The sequence below is a fragment of the Nicotiana tabacum genome, chromosome 22, assembly GCF_000715075.1.
Source record: "Nicotiana tabacum cultivar K326 chromosome 22, ASM71507v2, whole genome shotgun sequence".
Classification (NCBI taxonomy): domain Eukaryota; kingdom Viridiplantae; phylum Streptophyta; class Magnoliopsida; order Solanales; family Solanaceae; genus Nicotiana; species Nicotiana tabacum.
In genome coordinates this window covers 13,481,432-13,492,898 of record NC_134101.1, presented here as the reverse complement: position 1 = coordinate 13,492,898, position 11,467 = coordinate 13,481,432, and the positions used below count along the sequence as shown (strand labels likewise).

General features: G+C 35.4%; 1 protein-coding gene across 1 annotated transcript; it reads right to left on the bottom strand.

The window, feature by feature from the left end:
* Positions 1–243: 243 nt before the first annotated feature.
* On the bottom strand, positions 244–2,224 carry LOC107793507 (tetraspanin-8-like). The gene is made up of 2 exons (XM_016615874.2): positions 1,496–2,224; positions 244–707 (listed from the first exon to the last, which is right to left on the bottom strand). Exons 1-2 carry the CDS (start codon positions 1,991–1,993, stop codon positions 402–404), a joined length of 804 nt encoding a protein of 267 aa, XP_016471360.1. The 5' UTR covers positions 1,994–2,224; the 3' UTR covers positions 244–401.
* Between the last annotated feature and the right edge of the window lie 9,243 nt (positions 2,225–11,467).

Genomic DNA, 11,467 nt, shown 5'->3' with positions numbered 1-11,467 from the left:
CGACAAAATGTATATTTTTTGTATATATGTATATTATATACAAAAATATACATATTTTGGCTAGCGAGAACGTTATTATACTAGGAAAACATACAAGACTCAAGAGGTTTGATACTTACACACATGTTACATTTAGGCAGGCTAAAGAAGCACTTATAGTAAAACGCCAAAACCTAGTATAGCTATCCCGTTCAGGAAATATTTATTGGCTGCGAAGACTTGGTATATGTACAAAAGTGGAGATAGTATAAAATTCCTATAATTCAACAAATCCATACAAATTGGAATTTACAGATTGTTTAACAAAGTCAAAGTCATTCACAAACAAAAATGCAGTATTAATGTCACAATTACCCAAGCCAAATAAGCTCCTTCTTACCAAATAAATCACTTAAAAAAATTTAAGGGTATGGTTTGTAGTATCCCTTTGATCTGTTGTTCCTTAGAGCACAACAACCAACAGAATAAATGACGATGATAAAAACGAAGATACAAAAGTTGATGAGTGCAAATTTGTTCCAATTTTTCTGGATTGATTCAAGGAATGATGATTTGCATGATTGGCAATTGAAACAGAGCTCATTTTGAACATTGCTCCAAGTTTTGCAGTCACTGTCTGGCACGGCTGGTCCTGCTTTTGGCATTGTCCAATGGGTTGCATTTTGAAATTCAAAGCCGCAGTAAGTTGGCGGTTTACAACAACTCGACTGCACCATAAAAAATAAATTATTAGCATCTGTAATATATAATTTCACTTTTAGTTGTTCACTTTTGACTTTACACTTCACAAAAACTTAAAATATATATATATATATATATATATATATATATTATAATTTTACCCATAATAATGATAGTATTTTCAAAAGTCTTGAAAAATAATTTGAAGAATGAGTAGTTAATAATAAAGGTAAAACATGAAGAAAAAAAAGATTGTGGTATAACAAGTAAAAATGAACTGTGAGGGAGTATTGACAACTAAAAGCTTTTGGCCCTTGGGGCTCAAAGTGTATTTAAATCCAATGTATTGCATACTTTATAGGAAGAAGAAAAGCTGAAGGTGACTTAATATATTTGAGCAAGCGTTATTTCATCTAAAAAGAAATTAATACATATAACCATTCCAAATAGAAGCTCAATGTGAATCATGCATGCAGTGGCGAAGCCATATGTATTGAAAGGGTCTCAATTTGTATCCTTACGTCGAAAAATTACACTGTATAGCTAGTTAAATTTATTTATTTATATATATGTATATTATATATTGACATTCCTTAACTTTTCCGTAAGCTTACTTTTTTATATTTTGACTCACATTAGTAAAAATCCTGCTCCGCTACTGCATACATGACGCAACATTGTATTAAACGAGTCCAGAGAAAAAGTGCACCAAAGCATAAACCAAGATATAGAAGAAACCCGCATGTAAAAATCTAAAAGAAGAACTTACAAAGAAAACTAATGAAAGGGTAAAGACGAAAAAAAAAAATGAAACCTGAGTAACGGAGAGGCTATATTTGTAAAAATCTGCAGATTTGCCACGAGGAATCATTTGACAATATTTGAAAGTAGCCATACAACTCTTAATATCACCCCAATGTTTATCATTAACAACATGCTTCTCCAACCAATGTTGCCAATCTCCAAACTTGGCGTCGTCATCTCCTTTTCCAGATAAAGCCTTGCCCACGCTCTTATTTGTCACCAAAATAGTGAAAACCGAGAAACAAATCATCCCAACAATAAACAAAAACAGAAAAAACAAATATATCCATAGGAAAAACGAGGCTCTACAGCAAGATCCCACTAATCCCATTAAAGAAAACACCAGAAGTGACGCCCCAAATATTAAAAAAGGCATGTAAATTGCTTTTTGGCAAAGGCTTTTACTTTCTTCTGTTTTAGACCAAATGCCAATTGCTATAGCCATTATAGCTAGCACAAAGGTTAACAAGTTAACAAATGAGATTAAGAAATTGCTTACACGAACCATTTTTTCTTTCTTTTTTTTTTGGATAGGAAAAAAACTTGATGAATAATTATATGAAAGATCAGATCCCTAAGGGTTGAAAAAGAACCAACCCCTGAAATCTGATCAGGGTATGTTCTTTCTTTGTATAGTATTTATTTCTTCTTGTTTTTTCCCTTTTTTTATTTTTTTGGGTAGCTAATGAAGGATGTTGAGAATGGGCGGTGAGAATATGGAATAATGCGCAGAAAAAGGTGGAAAATAAAGGAAGTCTGTCTGGTGGAGATGTTCTTAATTAATTTCTGTTTTCATTTAATATAAAGCAGGCGACAGTTAATATAAAAGCGTGTGCATTGCGATTCTCTAATTTCAGTTACTTCTTATGTTCCATGATTTTTACACTAATATATAACGTAATACACGTGTGGTTTATGAATTTGATATATTTACTCGTACAAGGAACTGCCACGTCACATAGTTTGTTTTAAAGAAGATTGAGGGGATCGGTCTCGAAAGAGTCTTGGATCAACTTGAATTGGCAAGATTAAAGAACAAAAAGATCGCTTGACCGAACAGATTAGTCCTCTCAACAAAAAGAATACCCTTGTGCTGAACCATATACTGTCATCTAAGTGGACTAAAATAAATCTTATTCTCGTAACAAGGCAAGATGATAGACCCCTGCTTGACTGCTTCCCTATATTGAGGGCAATGAGTTTGGGAAAAAAGATTGTGTTGTTTTTAGCAGTATAAGAAAGCAAAATAGATGTTTTCAGAAAAAATAACAGGTTTTGTTTTTATCTCCAACCGGCTTTGCGAGGATCAGATGGTTCTTTGACTGAATTGATTACAACAATCAACAGGCTTCGTCAATTATCATTTGGAACTTTGTGGGACTGTGTTTGTGTTCAATTAGATGTAATCCTAATCTTGGTGCTTGGATATTGTTCAATGTCACATAATTATTGAACGTGCATTCTTAAGATCTGATCGAAGTCATAATTACAATATATTTTGTCACAGTTTATTCAATGTTTTTATGATGGCAAATTTAATGACCCCGTAGTCACTTAAACTTGCATCAATTTTTTATCTAGGTAAACAAAGGTCTAAGATTTGTTTACTTATTTACCCAACATTTCTTACGTGTTTTGTCAATGTGGGATACACCTGGGGTGTCACATATACCTTCCTCCCCCAAGGGACTTAGCGTCCTTGCCGAGTTTGCCCCACCATCGTTCAAGATTGCATGCGGAGTGACTCTGATACCATATGTAATAACATAGCCTACTAGTAATACTGTCCGCTTTGGGCCTAGGCCCGTATGATTTTAAAACGCATCACTAGAGTCTAACGCTTATTTATTTATATACCCAGCATCTCTTTCGTGTTTTGTCGATATGAAATTCGTTTGGGGTGTCACATTCAACTTTCCCATTTGAACACCTCAACTTATCAAAACGCATGTTTTAAACGCCTACATCAGAGCGTAATACTCAATTGTGATGACAAGGATAAACTGTGAGTATTTTGTATTCGAAAAATATATTCAAAGAATAAAAACCAGAAATGTAGAAGAGCAGAATTATTCCGAGCTCACTGAATTCATAGTGTTTATTTAAGAAACATAATCCCCTCCTTGTACCCGAGGTTTAAGATTATTTTCTCCCATGATAGAACGGATTACCCTCACTGGTGTAGCGGTACTTCAAACCCCAGTGACAACGAACGCAAAGAACAGTAGTAAATCACACTTACTGCTTTCTTTTCTGTTAAAACAATGCAGAAAGAAAAAGGATAAATCAGAATTTTCTTAAGGAAAATCTGAGGGAGAGTTCATGTATTTATAGCCAAAAAATGTTGGGTTATACTGAAGAGTTACAACTCTTCATGTAAGGTTGCAACTCAAAATGGCTGTTTTATAAAATGACCATTTATGCAAACCGACAAATTCAAATTATAACGGGAAAATTAAAACGGAGGAAAATTGAATTACCGTTATAGAAACGGTCTAATTTGGATTAATTAATATTGCGTTAATATTAACAAATAAATTTGGTCCAAAAAATTAATCAATCAATCATTTGACCAAATCCGAAGCCGAAGCCGAGCGAGCGACGATGGCGCGAGGCTTGCCTTCTTCTTAACTCTTTAAGAGCTAGAAGAAGAGCAATTGTATATATACCCATCAAAAGTCTTTTCCTCCTCCAATATGAGACAATGTCCCTTTGTCAAGGAGGAAAAATCAAAATTTTATTTTTCCTCCATTTCCCATTCACCCTCTTTTAAGCTCTAAGAAACTTAAACCCAACAATCTGGATAAGTAGGTTTCCCTTTGAACTTTCCGTAGTGAACTTATATCGGATATACTCGACCAATCGGTAGATTTGATATCTTTGAACTGTTAAACTTTGGTGTATACCTAGACAACCATAAGTCACACAACCAACCCTTAACCGTCTTTGGTTCTCATTGTTATGTTCGTTTCATCCATGAACACTGCCTGGTTTCATAAGTGCGTAGAGAACTGGCCTTGCAAAATTCTCCTTGAAGCGGCTAACACTTCTCACTTATATAGGTGATTTCTAAATGTGTCATCCTGTAGATACATTTTTTGATATACCCCGTATCAAATTTAGAAACCATTAAAAAATCTTACTGCTTTATCCTTGGTAATGAACATTGTCTCACCACGAGAATGGACCAAACAATTTAGTTGATAATGTTGAACCGTCATTAATGACTTTGTTTGATCTCCTTGAACCTAGATCTTGGGATCTCCAGTATTCTAGGTAGAGTTACCGCCACAATGACTTGTCGTCGGCCATAGTCCCATTCCCCTCGATGAACTTTCAACTACCTCTCTAGTTAGGCCTTTCGTAAGTGGATCCGACACATTGTCACTTGACTTTACGTAGTCAATTGTGATGATCCTCCTAGAGAGTAGCTGCCTAACGGTTTTATGTCTTCATCGTATATGATGAGCTTTACCGTTATACATAACGCTCCCAGCCCTTCCAATCGCCACTTAACTATCGCAATGTATGCATATTGGTGTCAATGGTTTGGGCCAAAATGAAATATCTTCCAAGAAATTCCGGAGCTATTCAACTTCTTCATCGGCTTTATCTAAGGCAATAAATTCAGCCTCCATTGTAGAGTGGGCAATACAAGTTTGTTTGGATGACTTTCAAGATATTGTTCCTCCACCAATAGTAAATACATATCCACTTGTGGACTTAGAATAAGTTGAACCGGTGATCCAGTTTGCATCACAGTATCCTTTAATCACCGCAGGATAATTACTGTAGTGCAAAGCAAAGTCTTGAGTATGTTTTAAATATCCCAAAACTTGTTTCATCCCCATCCAATGAGATTGACCTTGATTACTCGTGTATCGACTCAATTTACTTATAGCACAAGCTATATCTGGTCGAGTATAATTCATGATATATATTAAACATCCCAGCACACGAGCATAATCCAATTGTGATGTGTTGTAGCCTTTGTTCTTTGCAAGTGCAAGATTCACGTCAATTGGAGTCTTTGCAACTTTAAAATCTAAGTGCTTGAATTTTTCAAGTACTGTTTTAATGTAATGAGATTGCGACAATGCCAGACCTTGAGGAGTTTTATGGATCTTAATATCCAGAATTAAATCGGCAACTCCCAAGTCTTTCATATCAAACTTGCTAGTTAGCATACGCTTAGTCGCATTTATGTTGGTAATGTCATTACTTATTATCAACATATCATCCACATATAAGCAAACAATGACTATGTGATTTGTAACATTTTTAATGTACACACATTTATCACATTCATTTTGACAACATTGTTTGGTCAAATTTCGCATGCCATTATTTGGGTGCTTGTTTTAGTCCATAAAACGCTTTAACAAGTCTACATAACTTTTTTTCTTTACATGAAACCACAAACCCTTCAGGTTGTTTCATGTAAATTTCTTCCTCCAAATCTCCATTTAAGAAGGCTGTTTTAGCATCCATTTGATGAATTTCAAGACCATATACCGCAGCTAATGCTACTAACGTTTGTATGGACGTAATTCTTATAACTGGAGAGTATGTATCAAAATAGTCAGGACCTTCTTGTTGTCTATACCCTTTGACCAAAAGTCTTGCCTTATATTTGTCAATAGTACCATCATCTTTCATCTTCTTCTTAAAAAACCATTTAGAACCCAATAGTTTATTGCCTGGAGTAAGACCAACCAATTCCCATGTATGGTTGTTCAGTATGGATTCTATTTCACTATTGACTGCCTCTTTACAAAATAATGATTCAGAAGAAGTCATAGCTTCTTTAAATATTTGAAGCTCATTTTTCAATAAGAAAGTCACAAAATCTGGTCCAAATGAAGTAGACGTTTTTTGACGTTTACTATGTCTTGGATCCTCCTGATTATACATACTTTCTTTTGTTTCCTCCCGAAGTTGTTTAGATCCTTCACCGATCGACTCACATTCCTTTTAATACAGATATATACTTTCAAAAAATTCAGCATTATCTAATTCTATAATCATATTATTATGAATGTAGGGATTTTCTGATTTATGAACTAGAAATCGATATGCTTTACTATTTATTGCATATCCTATGAAAACACAATCAATAGTTTTCAGTGCTATCTTTACCCTTTTGGGTTTAGGAACTTGTATTTTTGCCAAACACCCCCACACTGTAAAATAATTCAAGTTGGGCTTCCTTCCTTTCTATTTTTCATATGGAATGGATTGCATTTTGCTATAGGGTACTCGATTTAATAACCGGTTAGCCGTAAGAATGGCTTCCCCCCACAAGTTATATGGCAAACCAGAACTTATCAACAAAGCGTTCATCATTTTCTTTAATGATCGATTCTTTCTTTCCGCAATCCCATTAGATTGGGGCGTGTAAGGGGCCGTTGTTTGATGAATAATTCCATATTCTAAACATATTTCTTCAAAAGGAGATTCGTATTCACCACCCCTATCACTTCTTATCATTTTGATTTTCTTGTCAAGTTGCGTTTTAACTTCATTTTTGTATTATTTGAATGCATCTATTGCTTCATCTTTACTATTAAGTAAGTAAACATAGCAATATCGAGTATTGTCGTTAATAAAAGTTATGAAATACTTTTTTCCACCGCGAGATGGTATTGACTTCATGTCCCAAATATCTGTGTGAATTAAGTCTAAAGGATTTGAATTCATTTCAACTCACTTATAAGGATGTTTAACATACTTAGATTCCACACATATTTGACATTTTGATTTGTCGCATTCAAACTTAGGCAATACTTCCAAGTTAATAATTTTTTTCAAGGTTTTATAATTGACATTCCCAAATGTATATGTCATAAATTATTTGACTCAAATAAGTAAGAAGAAGCTGAAATTTTATTATTGTCAATAACCATTACATTCATCTTAAAAGGCCCTTAGTAAGGTAACATTTTCCTAAGTACATCTCATTCTTACTTATTACAACTTTGTCTGAAACAAAAACACACTTAAACATGTTCTTGACGAGAAATGAAATAGAAACTAAGTTCTTCCGTATTTCAGGAACATGACAAATATTGTTCAGAGTCACCACCTTTCCAGAGATCATCTTCAGGAATATCTTTCCATAACCTTCAATTTTGGCCGTTGCAGAATTTTTCATAAAAATGGTCTCGTCGGGTCCAGCGGGAGCATATGAAATAAATGCTTCTCTAATAGCACAAACATGGCGGGTGGCACCAGAATCAATTCACCACTCCTTAGAATTTCCTGCTAAGTTGCATTCAGACAACATAGCGCACAAGTCATCAATATCATTATTTGTTTCAACCATATTTGCTTGTCCCTTTTTCTTCTCTTTCTTTGGAGCACGACATTCTGCAGCTTTGTGTCCAACCTTTCCATAGTTGTGACAATTTCCCGTGAATTTCTTCTCGCTGGGATAGTTGTTTGGTCCAGAAGACTTCTTTCGCTTTTTCGGATTAGTTGGAGCAGTTTCGACAATAGTTGCTCCCATAATTATTGAGTTCCCATGTGTCTTCTTTTCTGCATCTTTATTGTCCTCTTTGATCCTCAATCGAACGATGATATCTTCGAGTTTCATATCCTTGCGCTTGTGTTTCAAGTAGTTCTTAAAGTCCCTCCATAAAGGAGGCAACTTCTCAATCATTGCTACAACTTGAAATGCCTCATTGATGACCAAACCTTCAATGAACAATTCGTAATTAGTAACAAAATTAATACTTTCAACAAAAGCATCAATTTGGATTATACCTTCAGCAAGAAGATCGTGAATTATAACTTGCAACTCTTGAACTTGGGTAATGACAAGCTTGTTATCTACCATCTTATAGTCCAAAACCTTGGCTGCAACAAACTTCTTTAAACCGGCATCCTCAGTTTTATACTTCTTTCCCAACGCATTTCATAGTACTTTTGAAGTTTCTGCATTACTATAGACATTGTAAAGATTATCCTCCAGCTCACTAATAATGTAATTCTTGCACAAGAAATCTGAGTGCTTCCATGCCTCAGTCACTATAAAATGTTCATTATCAGGAGTTGATTCTGGTAGAGCCGGAACGTCCTCCTTGATGAACTTCTATAAACTCAAAATAGTCAAATAGAAGAACATATTTTGTTGCCAACGTTTGAAATCAATCCCGAAATTTTTTTCGGGCTTTTATGCCGGTGCCGGTGGTGTCACAGAACTACTGGAAGTAGCAACATTGCTCGTAGAGCCAACCACGAGGGTTACTGTCATTTCTGTTAACAACAAAATAGAAACAAAATTAATTAACGGTGAAGTATTTAAAATCTTCAAACCGAACAACTTTAACAAAAACAGATTAAATGCCAGGGTGAAGATTTTATTTCTTCAAACCGAATACAGAACGAGTAAAAAATCACAGAGATTTTAATCGCGTAATGTCAACCAACGAATAGAAAATCCGAAGATTTTAGTCTCCAAACTGAGAGTAGAAATCACTAGAATTTAGTCTCCCACAATCAGAATATAAGATGAATACAGAAAAAATAAATTAAGTTCCTTAAGCTTGTTAGTATTCTATATTCGAAAAATATATTCAAAGAATAAAAACCAGAAATGTAGAAGAGCATAATTATTTCGAGCCCACTGAATTCACAGTGTTTCCTTAAGGAACTTAATCCCCTCCTAGTACCCAAGTGTCACGACCCAAAATCCAACTAGTCGTGATGGCACCTAACCCAACCCACTAGGTAAGCCAACTTTTAATTATACAATTCCAATAGCCATTATTAAAGCAATTTAAGTAAATAAAGATATTAATCTTATACATTCCCCAAGAACTGGTAGTACAAATCATGAGCTTCTAAGAATAGAGTTTACAAAGCGGGGATGCAATAAACATATAGTTTGTTTGAATAGTACATAAACAAGCTTTTATAAATCTAAGGCTACCATGAAGGAGAGGCAGCTACAACAGGAACGCAGGTACATCTTCAAATCCGACAGCCATCGAGCACAGCAACAACAACAGCCAATATCTGCACGCAATGTGCAGAAGTAAAATATCAGTACAACCGACCCCATGTACTGAATAAGTAACAAACCTAACCTTAGGTTGAAAACAGTGACGAGCTTTTACCAAGGTCGGGTCCAAAACCAATAGTTTACCATAGTCCATAACAATGTAAAGCCAATAATATAAGAAGTAACTCAGAAATAAGATACTCATCTAAATTATGATTTCTAAAAATAGTTCTTCCTTTCAAGTACATCAGTAAAAAAACCAAATCGTTTACCGAAATTTTCAAAAATATGAATAAGTTTGAAAGCAATAATTTTCCCAAAATCCTTTCAATAATAAATTAGGTGTTTCATTTTCTTTCCATATAACCCGTATAAAACAAATACATCACTATGCCCATCTGTCAACATGTGTGAGAAATCATGAATGATGTGATACTGTACTGCACGAGGAAAATACATCTCTATACATGTATGTCATGTGTGTATGTCAATGCGATGCAAGTCAGTGATAAAATCATATGCATACTCTCAGAGTATCATTTCACTCAGTCCTCCCAATCGCTCATCACTCGCACTCGGCACTCGCACTCAGTAGGTACCTGCACTCATTAGGAGTGTTCAGACTCATGAGGGGCTCCTACAGCCCAAGCGCTATAATCTGCACGGACAACTCACGTGTTGTACGGAAAACTCACGTGCTATAATAATATCTGGATCCGCACGGACAACTCACGTGCTATAATAATATCTGGATCCGCACGGACAACTCACGTGTTGCACGGACAACTCACGTACTATAATAAAGCCTATAAGGCATGCTGCAGGCGGGCAACCCCGATCCACATAATAATCCTCACAATCAGGCCATCGGCCTCACTCAGTCATCAATCTCTCCAGTCTCTCTCTCATGGGCTCACAATGTCATGAAAATAGCCTAAAAATGATGATATGATATATCAATAAATAACAATAGAGACTGGGATATGATATGTAATGACATGAATATGACTGAGTATGAATTTTCAATTTAAAACAAATAATTCACAGCAATATGACCTATGTGGGTCCCAATAATACTAACACATAGCCTCAACGTGATTTTTAATATGCTTTTCAGCTCAATTTCTTTAACACATAAAACCGCATGGAAAATGCCAAGATTATTTAACTACAAAATTCCACAAAAATAATTATGTCATAATTTCTATAGTGCACGCCCACACGCACGTCACCTAGCATGTGCATCACCTCCCAACAATTCACATAATACATATATTCAGAGTTCATACCCTCAGCTCCAAGGTTAGAAGAGTTACTTACCTCGAACAAGTCAAATCCAATGCCGAGCAAGCTAAATAATGCTCCAGAAATCCCATTATGCGCGTATCAACTTCCAAACGGCTCGAATCTAGTCACAATTAATTTGATTCAGCCCACAAAATTTATAGAAATTAATTCTATATTAAAATACTAATATTTTACACAAAATCCGAAATTACGCCCCAAAAAATACCTGTGGGGCCCACATCTCGAAATCCGACGAAACTCACAAAATACGACAACCCATCCAATTACAAGTTCAACCATACTAATTTCACTCAAATCCGACTCTGAATCGGTGTTCAAACTCGAAAAATTCGTTTTGTGACATTATAGAAATTTTCTTCTATTTCTCTTGAAGATTCGATAATCTTACACCAAAAATGAAGATTAATTCATGAAATATAATCACAAGGGAGTCAAGAATACTAATCACACATATGTGGAACAATTCCTCTCCAAAATCGCCCAAACCGAGCTCCAAAATCCGAAAAATGGGTGAAAAATCACGAACCCTCGAACTTAAGGGGTTCTGTCCAGTTAATCCGCATCTGCGGACAATATTTGCGCACCTGCGCCTCCGCTTGTGCGAGCAAAACGTCGCATTTGCGGACTTCACTCGCCTGCCCAGTTTGCGCATTTGCAAGGACATCATCG

What these genes read in the sequence shown, in the direction of transcription:
- LOC107793507 (XM_016615874.2), bottom strand. Translation starts at nt 1,993, where the DNA reads ATGGTTCGTGTAAGCAATTTCTTAATCTCATTTGTTAACTTGTTAACC. An exon ending in ATAGCCTCTCCGTTACTCAG is followed by an intron (nt 708 to 1,495) that starts GTTTCATTTTTT and finishes TTTATGGTGCAG; the next exon opens with TCGAGTTGTTGTAAACCGCC.